The sequence below is a fragment of the Syngnathus scovelli genome, chromosome 5 (assembly GCF_024217435.2).
Source record: "Syngnathus scovelli strain Florida chromosome 5, RoL_Ssco_1.2, whole genome shotgun sequence".
NCBI lineage: Eukaryota > Metazoa > Chordata > Actinopteri > Syngnathiformes > Syngnathidae > Syngnathus > Syngnathus scovelli.
Window position 1 is genome coordinate 19,499,158 of NC_090851.1, and position 19,638 is coordinate 19,518,795.

General features: G+C 44.0%; 1 protein-coding gene across 13 annotated transcripts in view; it reads right to left on the minus strand.

The window, feature by feature from the left end:
• The window catches only part of LOC125969391 (teneurin-3), a 519,170-nt gene that overhangs the window by 260,935 nt on the left and 238,597 nt on the right, over positions 1–19,638 (minus strand). For all 13 annotated transcript variants that reach the window (XR_007481537.2, XM_049721351.2, XM_068650689.1 and 10 more), the window contains one exon: positions 1,036–1,294. Coding sequence is in view for 10 of the 13 variants with exons in the window: in XM_049721351.2 (XP_049577308.1) it covers positions 1,036–1,294 (259 nt within the window). In the remaining 3 variants the exon portion in view is untranslated. The remainder of the gene's footprint in view (positions 1–1,035; positions 1,295–19,638) is intronic.

The window sequence follows — 19,638 nt, forward strand, 5'->3', positions numbered from 1 at the left end:
ATTTCCATGCGATCCGTGACACACACACTGGTTAGCACGTCCGCCTTAGGAGGGTGCGGGTTCGATTCCACCTCCAGCCTTCCCTGTGTGGAGTTTGCATGTTCTCCGTGCCCGCATGGGTTTCCTCCGGGAACTCCGGTTTCCTCCCAAATCCCAAAAACATGCATGGAAGGCTGATTGAGCACTCCAAATTCCCTGTAGGTGTGCTTGCAAGTGCGGATGGTTGTTTGTCTCTGTGTGCCTTGCGATTGGCTGGCAACCAGTTCAGGGTGTCCCCCGCCTACTGCCCGATGACTGCTGGGATAGGCTCCAGTACGCCCGCGACCCCCGTGGTGATAAGCGGTACAGAAGATGGATGGATGGATGGATGGATGGATGGATGGATGGATGGATGGATGGATGGATGGATGGATGGATGGATGGATGGATGGATGGATGGATGGATGGATGGATGGATATATCTATCTATCCAAGACTTGTACCTGTCCAGGACCAGGAAACGTGCAAGTAACATCTCTGCAGACCCTTGTCACCCAGGTCACAGTCTGTTCAAACTAATCCCATCCGGATGGCGTTACAGAGCGCTGTACGCCAAAACCAGCAGACACAGACACAGCTTCTTACCCCAGGCTGCCGCTCTGATAAACTCACGCCACTCATAGAGACTCAGAGACATCACTGTGCAATAACATCCTACTCTTGCCACTTAAATGTTGTTGGTTGCCTGAATGTTGTCAGTCACTTAAATGTTGTACAGAGTCAAATTCCCTGTTTGGCATGCACAAACTTGGACAATAAAGCTGATTCTGATATCATATGGTGTTCTCTGTATAAAATGTGTTTTAGAGCAACGCTCTAGTGTGACCTTATTGAGGATAAGCAGTTCAAAATAATTTAAAAAAATAAACAGTGTACAGATAACAGAAAACTGCCATTTAGTTCAAGATTATACAAAATTACTCATATCGCAATGTAAAAATTTGTCAACATGACAAAGGTTTAGCTGCATCTGTCTTTAAATAAGATATAATTTACCTTGTCTCCAGAGGCACATTGCTACCCAGCACCCAGCTGTCTTGCAGCGGGACGCTCTCTGGGGGTGTGGTCTGCAGCTCGGCAGGTGATATGCCAGCCACAGGAGCCGGGCTAGCAGTTAGTTGCCGTGTGGAATTCAGCAACTGACCAGGATGATGTGCAGAGCCCAGTGACTGGTTGAGAGCTGTTACTGAGAGCTGCTGACGATATGGGGTTGCCACTGGAGGCAGAGTAGAGCTGTGGTGATTGGTTGGTTGCTCTGTAAACATTCAGAAAAAAATATATATTTATAGGTGTATGTCTGACTTTAAAATTGCAGCCAAATTCATCATTATTTATTTAAAACAAAATAAAGACAAAATGGATTAGTATGTGTGTATGTGTGTGTGTGTGTGTGTGTGTGTGTGTGTGTGTGTGTGTGTGTGTGTGTGTGTAAGTGTATATAGATGTAAGTCTATCTATCTATCTATCTATCTATCTATCTATCTATCTATCTATCTATCTATCTATCTATCTATCTATCTATCTATCTCAATATATATATATTTCCATTTCATATATATATATATATATATCTTCAACACCAAACTCGACGAGCTGGGCCTCAGTACCTCCCTATGCAACTGGCTACTGGACTTCCTCTGTCAGAGGCCTCAGGTGGTGCGTGTTGGCGACAAAATCTCCGCCAGCATCACGCTGAGCACGGGGGCCCCCCAGGGCTGCGTGCTCAGTCCATTGCTTTTCACCCTGCTGACGCATGACTGCACTGCGACCTACAGCGACAACCGCATAGTGAAGTTTGCTGACGACACGACTCTGGTGGGTCTCATCACGAAGGGCGACGAGACTCGGTACAGGTCGGAAGTTGACCTTCTGACCACGTGGTGCAGGGACAACAACCTCCTGCTGAACGTAAACAAGACCAAGGAAATCGTTGTTGACTTCCGGAAGGGTCACACAAAACACCTGCCGCTGATCATCGACGGTGCTGTGGTGGAGAGGGTGAGCTGCACCAAGTTCCTGGGGGTGCACATCAGTGAGGACCTCTCCTGGTCCGCAAACACCGCGTCACTGGCAAAGAAAGCTCAGCGCCGCCTGTAAGCTCAGGCGTACATGTGCTCCTCAGGCAGTCCTGTCTACATTCTACCGTGGCACCATTGAGAGCGTCCTCACCAGTTGCATCGCTGTCTGGGGTGGTAAGAACTTGAAGGCCCTAGTGAATACGGCTGGTAAGATTATTGGTGCTTCGCTCCCCTCCCTGGAGGACATTTACACCTCCCATCTCGCCCGCAAGGCAACCTCGATTGCGAGTGATGTGAGTCACCCGGCTCACTCTTTGTTTGACCTTCTGCCCTCTGGGAAGAGGTACAGGAGCCTGCGCTCCCGCACCACCAGACTCGCCAACAGCTTCTTTCTCCAGGCTGTTAGGACCCTGAACTCTCTTCCCCCTTCTGCGTAGCGTGCGGCACTGTTGCGCTATTTTCTGGACTGTCTGCTGTACGCTCACTTGCTTGCTCCTCTTATTTATTTATTGTTGTGTTATTTATTCATTATTTATTCAGCACGTTGTTGTTTACTTGTTTGTCTATTGTGGGCCATGTCTTGTCACCGTGGGATAGGGGGGAACGTAATTTCGGTTTCTTTGTGTGTCTTTGGCATGTGGAGAAATTGACAATAAAGCTGACTTTGACTTTTGACTTTGACTGTGTATGTAACATTAACTTTGACATGAATAGACTCATCTTTCTTTACTGTCTCTATACCTCTATTTTCCCCTTACCCTCTTTGATACACTTGAGATCCTCTTCATCTGACCTCCTCTCTTACTTTCCAGTGTGGTCCTACATGCAGTCTTTTTGTGTAGGCAGCTGCATCCCTTTCAGAGGCTCTAATCTGTGTTCCACATTGTTTTCTGCTTATTGACGCACTAGTGCACTGACCTCAAACACACCTTCCCTTACCACTCTGTCCCTGCCTCTCTTACCCTTGTTCTCATTTCCATTTCCTCCTGCCAAGATAGCTTTTGGTGCCCCATCTTGTAACCCCAGCCCCCCCCCCCCCCCCCCCCCCCCTCCTCTAACTCAGATGATGTAGTTTGTATAGAAGACCACATTCCTCTAAGTCAGTGGGTCATCCTTTGCCTCAGCTACTTTTTAGTTGTGGATCTGTTCCAATTTTGGTCAACACAGTCAACAAGTACTCTATCTCTGGAAATGTTATGTGCCTTAGCGAATTCTATCACTTAAGAGTCATCACATTGCTTAAGTTTGTGCAATATAAAAAAAAAAAACTACTGTGGAACATGCATCTACGTTTGAGTGTGTGTTAATCAAGTGAAAACTTGGAAATACTTTGCCATCATGTACATTTACGGCGACCAGCAAATCTGTGGACAGTATGTATATTTTATGTACTGTATACTACTGGCAGCTGGGTATTACAACTGGGTAGTGCGTCCTACTCATAGACAAAAAAAGCTTTGAATTTGAATCTAGAGACTAGAGAGACTAGTCTCTCTTTTTAGATTGCATGTTTTCTTTCACGTTCCCAAAATATGCACATCAGGTGAATTATAGACAATTGTTAATAATTGTGGATGTTTATCTATTTGTGATTGTCCCTGTGACATGCCAGGGCTATCATGTAATCGTCATCGTGATACATTTCAGGTCAATCACTATGATGGGGTGTGTGCACGTATTTCTCCATTAAGCATGTGTCTGGTTGCAATACACATATACCGTATTGGGCCGAATATAAGACGACACTGATTATAAGACGACCCCCTCTTTTTCATGACTCAAGTTTGAAAAAAGACTTTTTGAACACCAAATTTAATTTTTATACAGAAAATGATTACATCTGAAACAAATGATTATAACAATATATTCGAGAGAAAAAGCACGTTATTTTGCCTCATTCAAATCTTGCAAAAACTGTCTATCACATCTTAATATCTGAACATTTAAATATGTAAACTAAAGTGCAATCACATTTGTAAACGAATGGCATCTGTTTTTTTGAAATGTAAATAAACCAATCTACTGTGATAAAACAACAAAATTGCAATAACTGCAATAACCATCAAAGTGAGTTTAACTGCAACTGTAGTCTTGAAACATATCTGAATAAGGAAAATCATTGCAATAAAATAATGCAAACTGCTACCGCTATTGTTGGGGCGCCTGAGGACTGTATTGGGAGTTGACTCAGATGGTTATGCTCTTTTCGCCCCCGGGTGTCGGTCAGAACACAGGAGAGAAGGCGTGGTTTAGTTTTCATTGATTTACTGAATTATTGTCAAAAAAGTAACAGGCACAATGGCTCATAGGGGCATACAGGAAAACTGGCAAAAGGGTATAGGCACATGTTTGGTCGTAAGGATTTGAGAGCAGGTGTGTGTAGTGTACATGGGTGAGTCTTTGGGTGTGTGAAGGTGATTCTTGTGTGTGTGACTATTGTATGAAGCGTGAGTGGTGTGTGTGTGTTTGTGTGTGTGTGTGTGCGTGTGTGTGTGTGTGTGTGTGTGTGTGTGTGTGTGTGTGTGCGTGTGTGTGCGTGTGTGTGTGTGTGTGTGCGCATGTGTGTGTGTGTGTGTGTTTCATCAGCACACAGGGCATGTGCCACTTTTCTGCTACCAGAGACCCTGAACAAAAGTGCCGCCCTGCAGCTGTTTCAGGTCTCTCTTGGAGAAAGCCTCAATCAGGTATACCCTGAGGACATTGAAGAACACTGGAGCCTGCTCAAGTCTTCCATCCTCGATACCTGCAGTGGCACTCTCGGGTACAAGTCCAGAAAACATCAGGACTGGTTTGATGAGAACGACACAGAGATAGAACAGCTCATCTCCAAGAAAAGGGAAACCTTTCGTGTCTGGCAAAATGACATCATCTGCAAAGCAAAGAGACAGGCTCACTCCAGAGCCAAGGCTGATGTCTAGAGCCGGGTGAAACAGATTAAAAACTCCTGGTGGACAGAAAGGGCACTGGAAATCCAGAGTTTGGCAGACTCTGGTGACACCAGAGGCTTTTTCAGCGCTACTCAGGCTGTCTACGGCCCAAGCCATCGCGGCCAAAAGCCCCTACGCTCTAAAGACGGTCAGGAGCTGTTGAAGGACAATGAGTCCATAAACAACCGGTGGAGAGAGCACTTTCAGGAACCGTGACAGCACAACTCAGTCAGATTTCCTCAGTCACATCCCTTAGAGTCCCATCAGGGAAGACATGGGTGAACCTCCCACTTTAGCAGAGGTCTATCAGGAGCCTGAAGAACAACAAGGCCTCTGGGCCAGATGGGATCCCAGCTGAGGTCCTAAAGGAAGGTGGACCAGAGCTGCAGCGCCACCTCCATTCTCTCTTTCTGAAGGTCTGGGAAAAAGAAGTACTTCCCTCCGAGCACAGGGACGCTCTGATAGTGACCATTTTCAAGAAAGGGAACAAAGCGGATTGCGGAAACTATAGGGGCATCTCGCTCCTTTCAACAGTTGGCAAAGTACTTGCTCGTGTTCTTGCCAATCGCCTACTGCCACTGTCTGAGGAAGTTCTCCCAGAATCGCAGTGCGGTTTTCGCCCATCTAGAGGCACTGCAGACATGATTTTTACAGCACGCCAACTCCAGGAGAAATGCCGTGAGCATAAACAGCCTTTGTTCATGGCTTTCATAGACCTGACAAAGGCCTTTGACACGGTGGATCGCCAGGCCCGATGGAGCATCCTTCTGAGGTATGGTTGCCCGGATAAATACGTCAGAATACTGCGATTATTACATGACGGAATGACAGCCACAGTGCTCAACAACAGCTCCTTGACTGAGCCTTTCACTGTAGAGACAGGGGTCAAACAAGGATGCATCATTGCACCAACCCTGTTCTCTGTCTTCATTGCCGCCATACTCCACCTCATCAACAAAGAACTACCACACGGAATCCCAATTTGGCACAGAACTGATGGCAGGCTCTTCAACCTTAACAGGTTTAAAGCCAAAACCAAGATCAGAACCACCACGATCGTGGAGCTCCAGTATGCAGACGATAATGCCATTGCAGCACACTCTGCACAACACCTCTAGAGCATCCTGAACTCCTTCGCTAAGGCATACAGAGCCCTGGGTCTGACCGTGAACATCAAGAAGACCCACGTGCTACATCAACCCCCACCCAACCAGCCATCTACTCCGCCCATCATAAATGTGGACAACACTGCACTTGAATATGTTGACCACTTCCCCTACCTCGGCAGCCTTCTCTCCTCCAAAGCGGACATTGACTCTGAGGTCAACCATCGCCTGAGCTGTGCCAGTGGAGCGTATGCCAGACTCCAGAAAAGATTGTTTGAAGACAGAGACCTCCGGGTTGACACCAAGCTCCTGGTTTACAAAGCTGTGGTTCTCCCCACCTTACTTTATGGGGCAGAATCATGGACAACCTACAGCAGGCACCTAAGAGCTCGTGAACAACACCACCAGAGAACCTTGAGGAAAATACTCAAGATCAAATGGGAGGACAGACGCACAAACATCAGCGTTCTGGAGGAAGCCAGGATACTGAGCATCACCACTTTAATAATGCAGCACCAACTTCAATGGACAGGACATCTCATCCGCATGGCTGACACCTGCCTCCCCAAACAGATGTTATACTCCCAGATGGAGAGAGGTCCGCGAGCCCCGGGCGGGCAAAAGAAACGTTTGCCCATGTGTTTGATTATTCTCACCTGCCTCTTGTTACCTGTCGTGTATATAAGTCCTGTCTGCCCCTCTCGCCCTGTCGGATCATTGTTGTCGTTTAATGTCTTCACGTCCTTGTGTCACGTCCCTGTTGGTTAGTCCTCTAGTTATTTTGTTAAATCATGTCAGTTTGTCGAGTTTGTTTTTGTTTTCTTCAATAAACCCTGATCCAAGCAGCATTTGATCGCCCTGCTCCATCCGATCCGTGACACCACCTCCCCAAACAGATGTTATACTCCCAGCTAGAGAGAGGTCCGCGAGCCCCAGGTGGGCAAAAGAAACGTTTCAAGGACAACCTCAAGACCAATCTCAAGAAATTCCAAATAACATCTCAGGACTGGGAGCGCATCGCCTTGAACAGGAACTGCTGGACGGCAGCGGTGCAAGAAGGTGCAGCACATCACGAAAAGGAACTCGACCGTGTCGCAGAAACCAAACGACAATCCGTAAGGAAAGACAAAAACAGGCTCCAGCACGACCACAACACTGCACAAAAATATGTGGATCCTGGATCGGCCTCTACGCCCACCTGCGGACCCACAAGTAGACGACCCCGAGAATAAGACATACTCGACCCGAGTGACCACCGATGATGATGGTGTGTGTGTGTGTGTGTGTGTGTGTGTGTGTGTGTGTGTGTGTGTGTGTGTGTGTGTGCGTGGGCGCGCGCGTGTGTGTGTGTGTGTGTGGTGTGTGTGTGGTTCTGCAACAGACAGAAATACAGCACGTAAGTCAATGCTCAACTTCTGACGTCACACATACACAATTAACTGCGCGTAACGGTTCCGCTATACTAAATAACCATAAATGAAATACTCTCGGCAACACACTAAACATAAGTCATCAAGACAACAAAATACATTTGCTGGCGACCGTTAGTCGCCGTGCCACTGCGTAACGGCTACTCGTACGATGCAAGGCAAACTTAAAGGAGCGCGCTGGAGCTGTCAATCAAACGGCGCGCACACAGAGAAAACCGCGATCGGACAAACGGCACAACAGTGGACAGTAGTAACAATGAAATGTATCTACTCACTTTGTGTCAAAGACGCACACGATCACAGCAACATAGTCGATACCAGCACCCTTTAACTTACCGCTGCGCACAAGTGAATGGGTATAATGTCTCTTATTTCAGTGCAAAAAACATCGTCTTATATTCGGGCCAATACGGTAATCCAGTAAACGGCGCTAATGTAATGCTGCGGATGTTAATCACCATTTTACTTGATAAAGAAGAAGAACTTGGTCACCTGCGGACAACAGCCACTCAGAGACGAGCTTTTACGACTTTGCTTCAGTTTCGAGTTTTACATGTGGTGTTTCGTGCTGTTCAGAATCTTGTTGGCAGTCTTGGAATAAAGTCGTGTTTGGAAAGCATGTGTTCAATACTGCCACACCTGTAATAATGTTTACATTTATTTACAATTTTTATTCCTTTTTGGCAATTTATGTATTTTGGGTCCTGCATATCAGCAAATGAACCAGCCTGTGATTTAGGGCTAAATAAGTAAACTTGCCTTGACATAGATTATAGAATTTAAACTAGTTCCCATGTAATTTTGTTTTTCTACCTTGATTTTAATGTTGAGTATTTTTATAGATTAATATTTTCATTTTATTTAATTTAATCTGCTTTATTTACTTAGTAAGACTTTAAAAGGGGCACTTAGGAAACACATGAAAAACATCGTTATGATTGACATTTAATTACTTAACACTGCATTAATACATAGCACGTGAATGCTCAGCTGCACTCTGACCAGACTTCCTGCAGCTCTTCAGAACCGGCAAGTTGCCACCACTAAAACGGCCACAAAGAAAATGAAGTGTCAGCCTGAGCAAAGGCAAGCACAGTGAAACTAAAATGTGGTGTGAAACAAGAGAGTAATTTTATTTTTTACCACAAAAAAATGTGTATGAATTTCAGTTAAATAGTTTTGTGTGCAAATAAAGATATTTCTTTAGTGTTGTTTATGTTAGGGTTAAGAAAACAATATTTAAATGATTGAGCTGTCATAAAAGGTATTGTCAAAGTTGGATTTATTGTTTGAAATGATGCTTTTATAAAAAGCTAATTTCCTTTATTCCCCTCCCAAATTTTATTTTTAATAAAAGTTAGCTAATTCCAAATGTCTATTGTTGAAGAACGGAAAAAGAACCTGAAAGAACAGAGTGTAATCTTTCTTTTGCTAGGCTCCATGTTTATAGTCATAGAACACAATATTCTGTGGGCAACAGCAGTCAAAATCAAAATGATTAGGGGGGAGTTGCTCCAATAATGGCTGGGATTAAATTAGTCAAAAATAAAATGAAAATAGGAATACTCAACTGTAAAAAATGTAGGAAAATACAGTCAAACCTCGGTTTTTGAACGTCCCTGTTCTCAAACAAATCGGAATTCGAACGAAATATTCTAGATTTTTTTGCTTCGGTTGTCGAACAAAAGTCGGAGGTCGAATCTCGCGAGATGAGCCGAAAGGACCCGAGAAAACCCGACCGCGCGGCCCGGATGCCGACTGACTCCGTTCGTTATTGTATTTTCGTTACTTTGAGAATTGTATTAACCCCTAATCATTCCTCCAAAGAAAGCAAGTGGGAGCAGTAAAGCCATCCTAAAACACAAAGACGCTCTTAAAAGCAATGCGACAGTGGGCGCCCGGCGCTCCGGTTGCGTGATAGGACCAAATTAAGCTCCCTGCGCACTGAGGTCCACTTAAATTTTGGAAAGTACATCAGAACTCTAAAAATATTTTCTAAATTTTAGCGACGGCTCTGTCACAATAATGTAACCAGCGCGATGCAGTTGCGTGGTCGGCGGCGCGCTACGGTTCCGCTGCAGTTGCGTGAATGGACAAAAATGCGCAAATGAAAAAAATGCTTAAAAAAGGCGGGGGTTTTTTAAAATCTTTTTTAAACGGATTAAAATTTGTTTCCATTATTTGTAGTGGGAAAAATAGATTCGGAATTCGACCGATTCACTTCTCGAACCGCCTTCTGGAACGGATTGTAGTCGAAAACCGAGGTTTGACTGTATAACACAGTGTGCTAGTTTACAGTTTCGAGTGTTTCAGCACTCATTCAACATATAAAAACTCTCCTCAGGAATAATGACGCCTTAAAATGGAAGCAATTTTTAAATAAATGTATTGTAGAAACTGAACGTCCTCTCAGTATATATATCTTTGGTTGAAACTAATAACTTTCATGAACAGTTACAGATAGTATAATATTGACTCCTCACTTAGCCTGTACAGCAACAACTCTAACGCCCTCTGTTCAACACGATCTGACTTCCTCAGTCTTTTAAAGGAGTAGCATCTAATTATCACAACAGTACATCTCTCCTTTTCTTTTAAATGAAATGTCCTTCCTTAGTTTTAGCTTTACTTACCCTGACAGAATGTGCATTAATAGAAATAAAGTGGCTTCCAAAATACAGTAATATAAAATTGTGATTCTGTACTGTATTATTAATTCAAAATAAGATATACAACATTTTAACAAATAACTGGGATTAACATCTCTGAGCAGTACTGAACACACATTACTCTTGTGTCAATAACAAACATAACGGTGGTGAGATTCTGTGGTGGGAATTCATCAATGTCTCATCACTCTACAGAACCTTTGCTATATTTCAGTGATAAGTTTTTGAGGAGGTCGTCTGTTTACCCTCACAGGGCGTCTCCTCCTGGCTTCAGGATTAACATGTTCAGGATCACTTGCTTATCCATTAACACTGTCGTCATCACTGTTATCACCGTCTCCTGTTGTGAATGGGACTTCCGATTTGTGTTTCAGGACATTGAAGTGTGATCTGTGTCTTGTGAGTTTGTGTTCATGTCTCTGTGCAGTGACCATGGTTCATTTCACTGTGATGACTTTGTAGGGGTTAGGGTTGAATGGTGTCACAAGTTTTCCTGTTTTCCTCTGTTGTATTAGGACAACATCACCCTCCCTGAGTTCAGAGTGTGATCCGTTCCTTCTTTTGTCTGCATAATTTTTCATTTTGTCTTTCTTCAATCCATCTGTCCAACGGAGATCTTCATCACTGGGAGGATGGGAGATGGATGGTAGTTTTATATTTATAGGGCGACCGGAGGCTGGTTGGTGGTGTGATGAGGTGTTGTACTGTAGTTCCTGAGGAACTTGTATAGCTCCTGTTTCCACGGCTTGCCTTCCAGCGTAGCTGTGTGTATTGCTTTGGTCAGAGTCCTGTTGAATCTTTCAACTGCAGTGTTGGCCTGTGGCCAGTAGGGGGTGATCTTTCTATGGTGGAACCCGAGGTATTTTGCAAAGTCTAAAAAGTCCTTGGTTGAGAATCAAAGTCAAAGTCAGCTTTATTGTCAATTTCTCCACATGCCAAAGACACACAAAGAAACCGAAATTTCGTTCCCCCCTATCCCACGGTGACTAGACATGGCCCACAATAGACAATCAAGTAAACAAGTAAACAACAGTGTGCTGAATAAATAATAAATAAATAACACAACAAATAAATGAATAAATAAGAGGAGCAAAAAGGAGCAAGTGAGCGTACAGCAGACATTCCAGAAAATAGAGCAACAGTGCCGGACGCTACGCAGAAGGGGGTAGCGAGTTCAGGCTCCTAACAGCCTGGAGAAAGAAGCTGTTGGCGAGTCTGGTGGTGCGGGAGCGCAGGCTCCTGTACCTCTTCCCAGAGGGCAGAAGGTCAAACAAAGAGTGAGCCGGGTGACTCACATCACTCGCAATCGAGGTTGCCTTGTGGGCGAGATGGGAGGTGTAAATGTCCTTCAGGGAGGGGAGCAAAGCACCAATAATCTTACCAGCCGTATTCACTATGCGCTGCAGGGCCTTCAAGTTCTGTTCAGTGCAGTTACCACCCCAGACAGCGATGCAACTGGTGAGGACGCTCTCAATGGTGCCACGGTAGAATGTGGTCATGATGGCCGGAGGAGCACTTGCTCGCCTGAGTTTCGCAGGAAGTACAGGCGGCGCTGAGCTTTCTTCGCCAGTGATGCAGTGTTGGTGGTCCAGGAGAGGTCCTCACTGATGTGCACCCCCAGGAATCTGGTGCTGCTCACTCTCTCCACCACAGCACCGTCGATGGTCAGTGGCAGGTGTTGGGTGTGACCCTTCTGGAAGTCAACAACAATCTCCTTGGTCTTGTTGACGTTCAGCAGGAGGTTGTTGTCCCTGCACCACGTGGCCAGAAGGTCGACCTCCGACCTGTATTGAGTCTCGTCGCCCTCGGTGAGAGGACCCACCAAAGTCGTGTCGTCGGCATATTTCAGCACGCGGTTGCTGCTGTAGGTTGCAGTGCAGTCAGCAGGGTGAAGAGCAGCGGACTGAGCACACAGCCTTGGGGGGCCCCCGTGCTCAGCGTGATACTGCCGGAGATATTGTCGCCAACACGTACTACCTGAGGCCTCTGATAGAGGAAGTCCAGTAGCCAGTTGTAGAGGTAGGTACTGAGGCCCAGCTTGTCGAGTTTGCAGATGAGTCGCTGTGGTACAATGGTGTTGAATGCAGAACTGAAGTTCACAAACAGCAATCTCACATACGAGTCTCTTTTCTCCAGGTGGGTGAGGGCTGAGTGGAGGGCAGAGCAGATGGCATCCTCAGAGGACTGTTTGGCTCGGTACGCAAACTGGAAGGGGTCTATGGTGGGGGGGGGGGGAGAATGGATCTGATGTGCTCCATGACAAGCCGCTCAAAGCACTTTATGATGATGGGTGTCAGTGCCACGGGGCGGTAGTCATTGAAGCAGGATGGAGCAGGTTTTTTCGGCACAGGTATGATGGTGGCAGCCTTGAAACATGATGGGACGATGGCCTGCTGCAGGGAAATGTTAAAGATGTCTGTGAAGACACCCATCAGCTCCTCAGCGCAGTCTTTCAGCCTTAAGATATTCCCTAATGTTTTAAAATGTTCTCAGGGTTGACTGCTCAAATTGTGTGGCGTTGTCATGTAGGCTGTCCCAGTTACCTGAGTGAATAATTTTGACAAGATGTTGTAACAATGGATCACCTAGAGTCTCTCTTTTCACTTCTTCGAGTGTCATTGCTTTGGGTACTGCATGTGTTGCAATGAAGGAGACATGCATTTCAGTGTCCACGTCATCTGTGATACTGGGTGTGTGAAGTGTTTGTGGATGGCGGGACATGTAGTCTGCCGGGTTTGATTTTTCAGGTTTGTGAACAACTTTGAACTTGTAAGGTTGCAGTCTGAGGGGCCACCTTTCTATTCGTGCGAGAGGCTTGGACTTTGGGTTGCTGAAGATGAACTCCAGCCGTTTGTGGTACATGATCATAATGAATTTAGCTCCATATAGGTACAAATGAAAATGCTCACAACTCCAAATAATACCCAGCGCCTCTCGTTTGGTCTGGGAATGTCGCTGTTCCACTGGGGTCAGAGCTCTACTTGCCTAGGCTACGATGTATGTCTTGTTTTCCACCTTGTCAGTCTGTGCCGAGATTGCACCGAGACCAACTGGACTTGCGTCCACAATGACCTTTGTTTTTCTCTCAGGGTGAAAGTAGCGGATTGACCGGATTGCTGATCAGTCTGTCTTTTAGTTGATTAAGGGCCTCTGTATGTTCCGTTTTCCATGACCACTCTGTGTCCTTCTTTGTGAGCTCGCGCAGCGGTTGGCTAATTGAGGAGAAGTACGGGATGAAACGAGCGCTGTAGTTAGCCATCCCGAGTAGGCTGCGGATCTCACTCGGATTCTGTGGGAGTGGCATGTGTGTGATATCTTGTATTTTCTTCAGGTCAGGTGAGATTCCGTTTTTTGAGAAGATGTAGCCATAGAATTCCAGAGACGTTTTGTGGAACTCACATTTGTCTCTTTTGATTGTGAGATTGTTTTCATGGAGTCTTTTGAAGACTTCTTCCAGGGAGCGGTCATGCTCTGCGGGGGTGGTTCCAAAAATGATGATGTCATCACTGAAATTTCTGACTTCCTGTATTCCGTGGAGCACATTTTGGATTGTGTGTTGGAAAACCTCTGCTGCTGAAGAGATTCCAAAAATGAGGCGTGTGTACCGTCTCAGTCCAATATGTGTAGAGAATGTAGTGATGTATCTGGATTCAGGTGCTATTTCAAGTTGATATCCTGCATTGAGGTCCAGCTTCGAGAACATGGTGGCACCGTTGAGATCATGCATGATGTCATCCACCGTCAGTGATATGTGTCTCTCCCTTTGGACAGCTTTATTAGGCAGGCGCATGTCTATGCAGAGGCGTATTTTCTCTGGGTTTTTTGGTTTCGGTGATGCCACAATGGGTGACACCCACGGTGTTGGACCTTCTACTTTTTCAATTATGCCTTGGTCCAAGCTTTTTAATTCCACCTCTACTTTCTTCCTCATGTGAAAAGGAATACGACAGTGGGGCTGAACAACTGGTTGCACACTCTGGTCTATGTGCAATTTGACTTGGAAATGTTTCAGTTTGCCTATGCCTGAGGTGAGACTTGGATATTGCAGGAGCAGCTGTTCTGCTTTAGACAGGTCCTGTGGTACGGTTTGATTGGAGAGCACCACATGTATGAGTCCTAGTTTAGTTGCAGTGTCATGGCCCAGCAGTGAGCCGTGGTTTCCATCAATAATGTAGTATGCTGCCTGAGCTGTTCTCCCATTAGCAGAGACTGTTGTGGTGACTTTACCATGAAGGGAAAGGGGATTTTTTTGTACCATAAGGATATATTATTTTTGCTTGACTGCTCTAGTTTGAGTTTTGTTTTCAACGGGCTGTAGGCTCTTCCATCCAGGAGATTAGCTGAGGCTGCCGAATCAACAAGAACATCAATGCATTCACCAGCTATCATGACTGACCTCACTGGTGGTTCTCTTCCCTCCGCATCTTTTGTGACAAAGACATATTCGTCATCCGTGCTCTAGTCATCAGCAGCTAGATGACTGATGGAAGTGGCGTCAGCATCGTTAGTAACAATAGTTTTAATTTGTCTGCGCCTGTTAGGCCATGACATCTTTTGTGTGCTCTGTGTTGGTTTTATTTTCTGTCCATGTTGATGTTGTTTTACCTTTATGCCAGGGTCGGAGAGACAGCAGCAGGCGTAGTGGTTGAATTTTCCACATGTTCGACACTGTACGCCTTTCGCTGGACATTCTGCCTGACCACCCTGATGAGGAAATGTACCTCCACAATTCCTACATTTTATCTTTGGCTGATTTCTCTGGTCCACGTTTGCCATATGGTGTCCAGAGGTGGTCCATTTTCTGTTTCTTGAATTGGGCATGGCTGCAATATGTCCAGTATCTTGATTGTTTTCCATGCCAGACGCCTGAAGTTCTGATGTCTCAAAAGCTCTGGCCATATCCAAAAGTCCTTTTAGAGTTAGGTCTGGCCCTCTCAGTGCCCTTCTCCTGAGACGTGATGATGTGCAGCTGAGTATTATCTGAGACTTTATTTCCTTGTCCACATTAGTGAATTCACAATTTTGAGAGAGATCAGTCTGGTGTGAAATGCATCAACAGTTTCACCTGGGTTTTGTTTTAATTGTCTAAATATGTAGATTTCATATTCTAGATTATGACTAGGACTGAAATATTCGGTGAGTAGCTGTACTGCCTTATCAAAATCACCTGGTTGTCCTTTTTCAGGAAAAGTCTCAAAGATATCCTGCACTTGTTCTCCAGCGTAGTACAGAAGCATAGCCCTTTTTCTTGTTCTATCAGTTATGGCAGCTGCCGTGAGAAATGTCTCAAATCTCCTCATCTACTTTGTCCATTTTAGGGAAAGGGAAGATGGCTCTGCATTTACATCAAAGAGGGGGAATGAGGGTAATCCAGCCACACCTGCCATTGTTACAATGGTTTTAGTTTGACAGTGTGTTGTTTTTTTTCCATGTGTGCCTAGTCGTTGCTACTTCCTTCGTCTTCAATAGGCAATGGCACGTCTCTCTCGACTATAGTGCTGAGTGTTGCTAGCTAGTGGAGTTTTTGTTTTTTCTTAAGATGAGAGTTCAGTCCGTAAAATACCTTCGTTCTGGAGATGTTCCTGCATTAATTCATTTCCTTCACATGGCCGTTTACTCACGAGTCCGTTACCAGCACTGTGGCTATCCTGTGATTCAGCAGGCAAACAGTTGTGTGCGGAAGAAACTCTGTTGCGAGGATCCGTTTACGTCAGTTGCGCAATATCCTCGTCGCCATTGTAGAAACTGAATGTCCTCTCAGTTTATATATTTTAGGTTGAAGTTTTAATAACTTTCATTAACAGTTGTATGATCCTACACTGCTGTTAACACTGCTCCTTGCAAATGTACATGATTAAAAATTACTCATTTGAGTTCTGCTTTGGTCTGCTGGGTGTACCGCTAGCTAGTAGCAGTAAAACTGGTAATGCAGCAGTGGCAGGCTGCGGCGCACCTTGTATTTTCACACTTCCCACCCCACTTGAGTGTTAGTACTTTTTTAAATGATGACACATTTTTGTTGTACAGGCATCGACCACCGATATACCTTGCACATTGGTTTAATTTGGTCCAATTCACTTTGGAAATACTGCCACACAACCACAAGTAATTATTGTATAAGTATTGTCAAAATAGCCACAACTTCGGATAATGCCAAGTCACGGATGTCTGTATTTAGCTGCCCAAACGGTAGATTTTGCTGCTTGTTCAGTCATTGATTATTTATTTGTTTACATCAACTTGAAAACAAAAGCTGAGCAATATGAGTCGACTGATTGGCTGCTGTCATGCACATTTCCTCTGCATCCTCAAAGCCGATCACCGTTAAACAATTTGAAATTTATCATGATTAGTAATACTAATTAAACTATCACCCAGCCCTAGATCATAACCGATGGCACGGAGAGTAAGCCGGTAGTGTGGATGCAATAATAATAATAGCCAATAGCAAGTATTTTGTTAGTCGCATTTGCAGTTTGTGTGAACGGGGGACTGTTATAACAAACGCAGGTTAAAAACCACAAAGCAATTTGATCATGTAAACATATATAGTAAGAATAGAGTACTTCCTCTAAGTAATGTATGAAGCAAATTGATTGAAAAAGTGTGAAAATAGCATTAGTGTAAGCAAGTGGAGGTTTTATTTACGCTGGCTTTGCTTTGGTAGTTCTAACTCAAAGCAGTGTGAAGACAATGTTGGTTACAACTAAATCCTGTTTTCTATTCCTTCAAACGTACGCATAATCTAATATAAGTGCATGAATATTTGAGCTGGCTGTTTATTTACTAGATTTGCTGTCATTGGGGTGAGCCTGTGGTTATTACATATTTATCCACAAAGCAAAAGAAATGGCAATCCTACTCTGGGGTGAAGCATTTTGAAATATTCACAACAGAACTTATGATGTGGGGGACTACCTAACATCTTTGGAAAGCAGCATTTATAAATTTGAGGTATATACAGTAAACATTGATGACAGTTGATGACAGGGATGAGAATGGCAAATGTGAAAAAGCACGGAAAAGTAGCAGAGGGAATATGGTGGTCTATGGTCTATGGGAATATGGGCCTAAGACTGGTCAGTCTTAGGCCCTAAATTGTTTATTTTGTATATAAATGACATGTGCAAAGTCTCTAAAGAAGTAAAACTCATCAATTTTGCAGATGACACAAATGTATTTTGTTCAGGTAATAACATTCACCAAGTGGAATCAGTGTTGAATGAGGAAATGAAAAAAATTAAAATGTGGTTTGACTGGAACAATCCATCCATCCATCCATTTTCTGAACCGCTTAGTCCCAACGGGGGTCGCGGGCGTGCTGGAGCCTATCCCAGCCGTCATCGGGCAGTAGGCAGGGGACACCCTGAACTGGTTGCCAGCCATTCGCAGGGCACACAGAGACAGACAACTAATCGCACTCACACTCACACCTAGGGACAATTTGGAGTCAATCGGCCTACCAAGCATGTTTTTGGAATGTGGGAGGAAACCGGAGTGCCCGGAGAAAACCCACGCGGGCCCGGGGATAACATGCAAACTCCACACAGGGAGGGCCGGAGGTGGAATCGAACCCGCACCCTCCTAACTGTGAGACGGACGTGCTACCCAGTGCGCCACCGAGCCGCCTTGACTGGAACAAATTATCATTAAATGTAAGTAAGACCAAGTTTATGCTGTTTGGCAAAGGCAAAGCGAACATAAAGATACGAATAGAAATAGATGGGACTGAAATTAAAAGAGTGCAGGAAAACAAATTTCTTGGGGTTATAATAGATGACAGGCTGAGTTGGAAGCCGCACATCAAACACGTACAATCTAAAATTTCAAGAAGCATGGTAGTCATATACAAAGCCAAAGAATTACTGGATTATCATTCACTTCGTACACTTTATTGTTCTCTTGTCTTGCCCTATTTGCATTACTGTGCTGAGGTCTGGGGGAATACTTATAAATCTTCACTACAGCCACTTATCATTCTGCAGAAAAGAGCAATAAGAACTATTCATAAAGTCAACTACTTGGAGCATACAAATCCACTTTTCATACAATCAAAACTATTGAAATTCACTGACATCTTATCAAACAGCAATCATCATGTATAGGGCAAAAGCACAACAACTACCAGAAGATATCCAAAACTTATTTAGGTATCGGGACGGAGGTTATAAGTTAAGGGGGAATCACAACTTTAAAATCTTAAACACAAGAACAACCTTAAAAAGTTTCTGTATAACTACAACCAGGGGTCAAACTATGGAACAGTTTAAGTGAGGAACTCAAGCAAAGTCCAAATATCCACCAGTTTAAAAAAAGGTACAAAAATATGTTGATTAACGGGTACAAGGACTACAAATGCAAAATGGCTACACAAAAGCAGAAATGAAACACAAAAATAAGTTTGAAAGTATATCTGCTTGTGTTCTGTTGTAGATTTATATGTTGCATCATTACTTTAATGGATAAAGTGAGAAAGGGGTAGGAATCTAAAAAGCTATGCTTCCTCCTACTCCTTTTCGAGCATTCTTTATTGAGGTGTTTATTCATGTACCGTAATTTCCGGACTATAAGTCGCGCTTTTTTTCATAGTTTGGGTGGGGGGGCGACTTATACTCAGGAGCGACTTATATATGTTTTCTTTCACAAATTTTTACTTGAGCATTAAGACATCACTTACTTACAAGTATAGTTGACCACTTCCCATGTTATTTTTAGTATAGTTGATCACTTCACATGCTTTTATATCTTTATCTTGAACATATTCAAAACATAAAAAATAGAGAAAACATCAAATAAAGCAATTAACACTTTAAAGCACCATATCCAAGTCCACTGTCTGCTGTATGTACACTTGCTCTATTTTTGCTCCTCTTATATTTATTATTATTATTTATTATTATTTGGCCCGTTCTCAGCTCTTTGTTTGTGCTTGTCACGTTAGCATACCTATCGTTTAGCCTGTTTTTGCTATTGTTTAGCCTGTTGTTGCTCGTTCATGACTGTTTTTGGTGTGGGATTTTGTCAAATAAATTGCCCCCCAAAATGCGACTTATACTCCGGAGCGACTTATATATGTTTTTTTTCACTTTTTGGGGCATTTTATGGCTGGTGCGACTTATAGTCCGGAGCGACTTATAGTCCGGGAAATACGGTATATATTTATTTTTTCTCAGTTTGTTGGTTTATTGTTTGTATGTTTGTTGTATGGACTTATAATGGAATTTTAAAGTGTTATTTGTTTTTTGGTTTTTTTTATCTCTTTTTTTGTTTTGGATATGTTCGAAATAAAGATATCAATCAAATCAATCAATCAAATCAAAGATCACACAAAACCCGTACTCCACCACTGCTATGACTGTTGGTGTGCCCTCGCTAGTCTGCTACAATCTTACTTCAGTGCAATCAGACACAATTTGATGGGTTTGGCGCCTTCCACTTGCCAGGGGTTC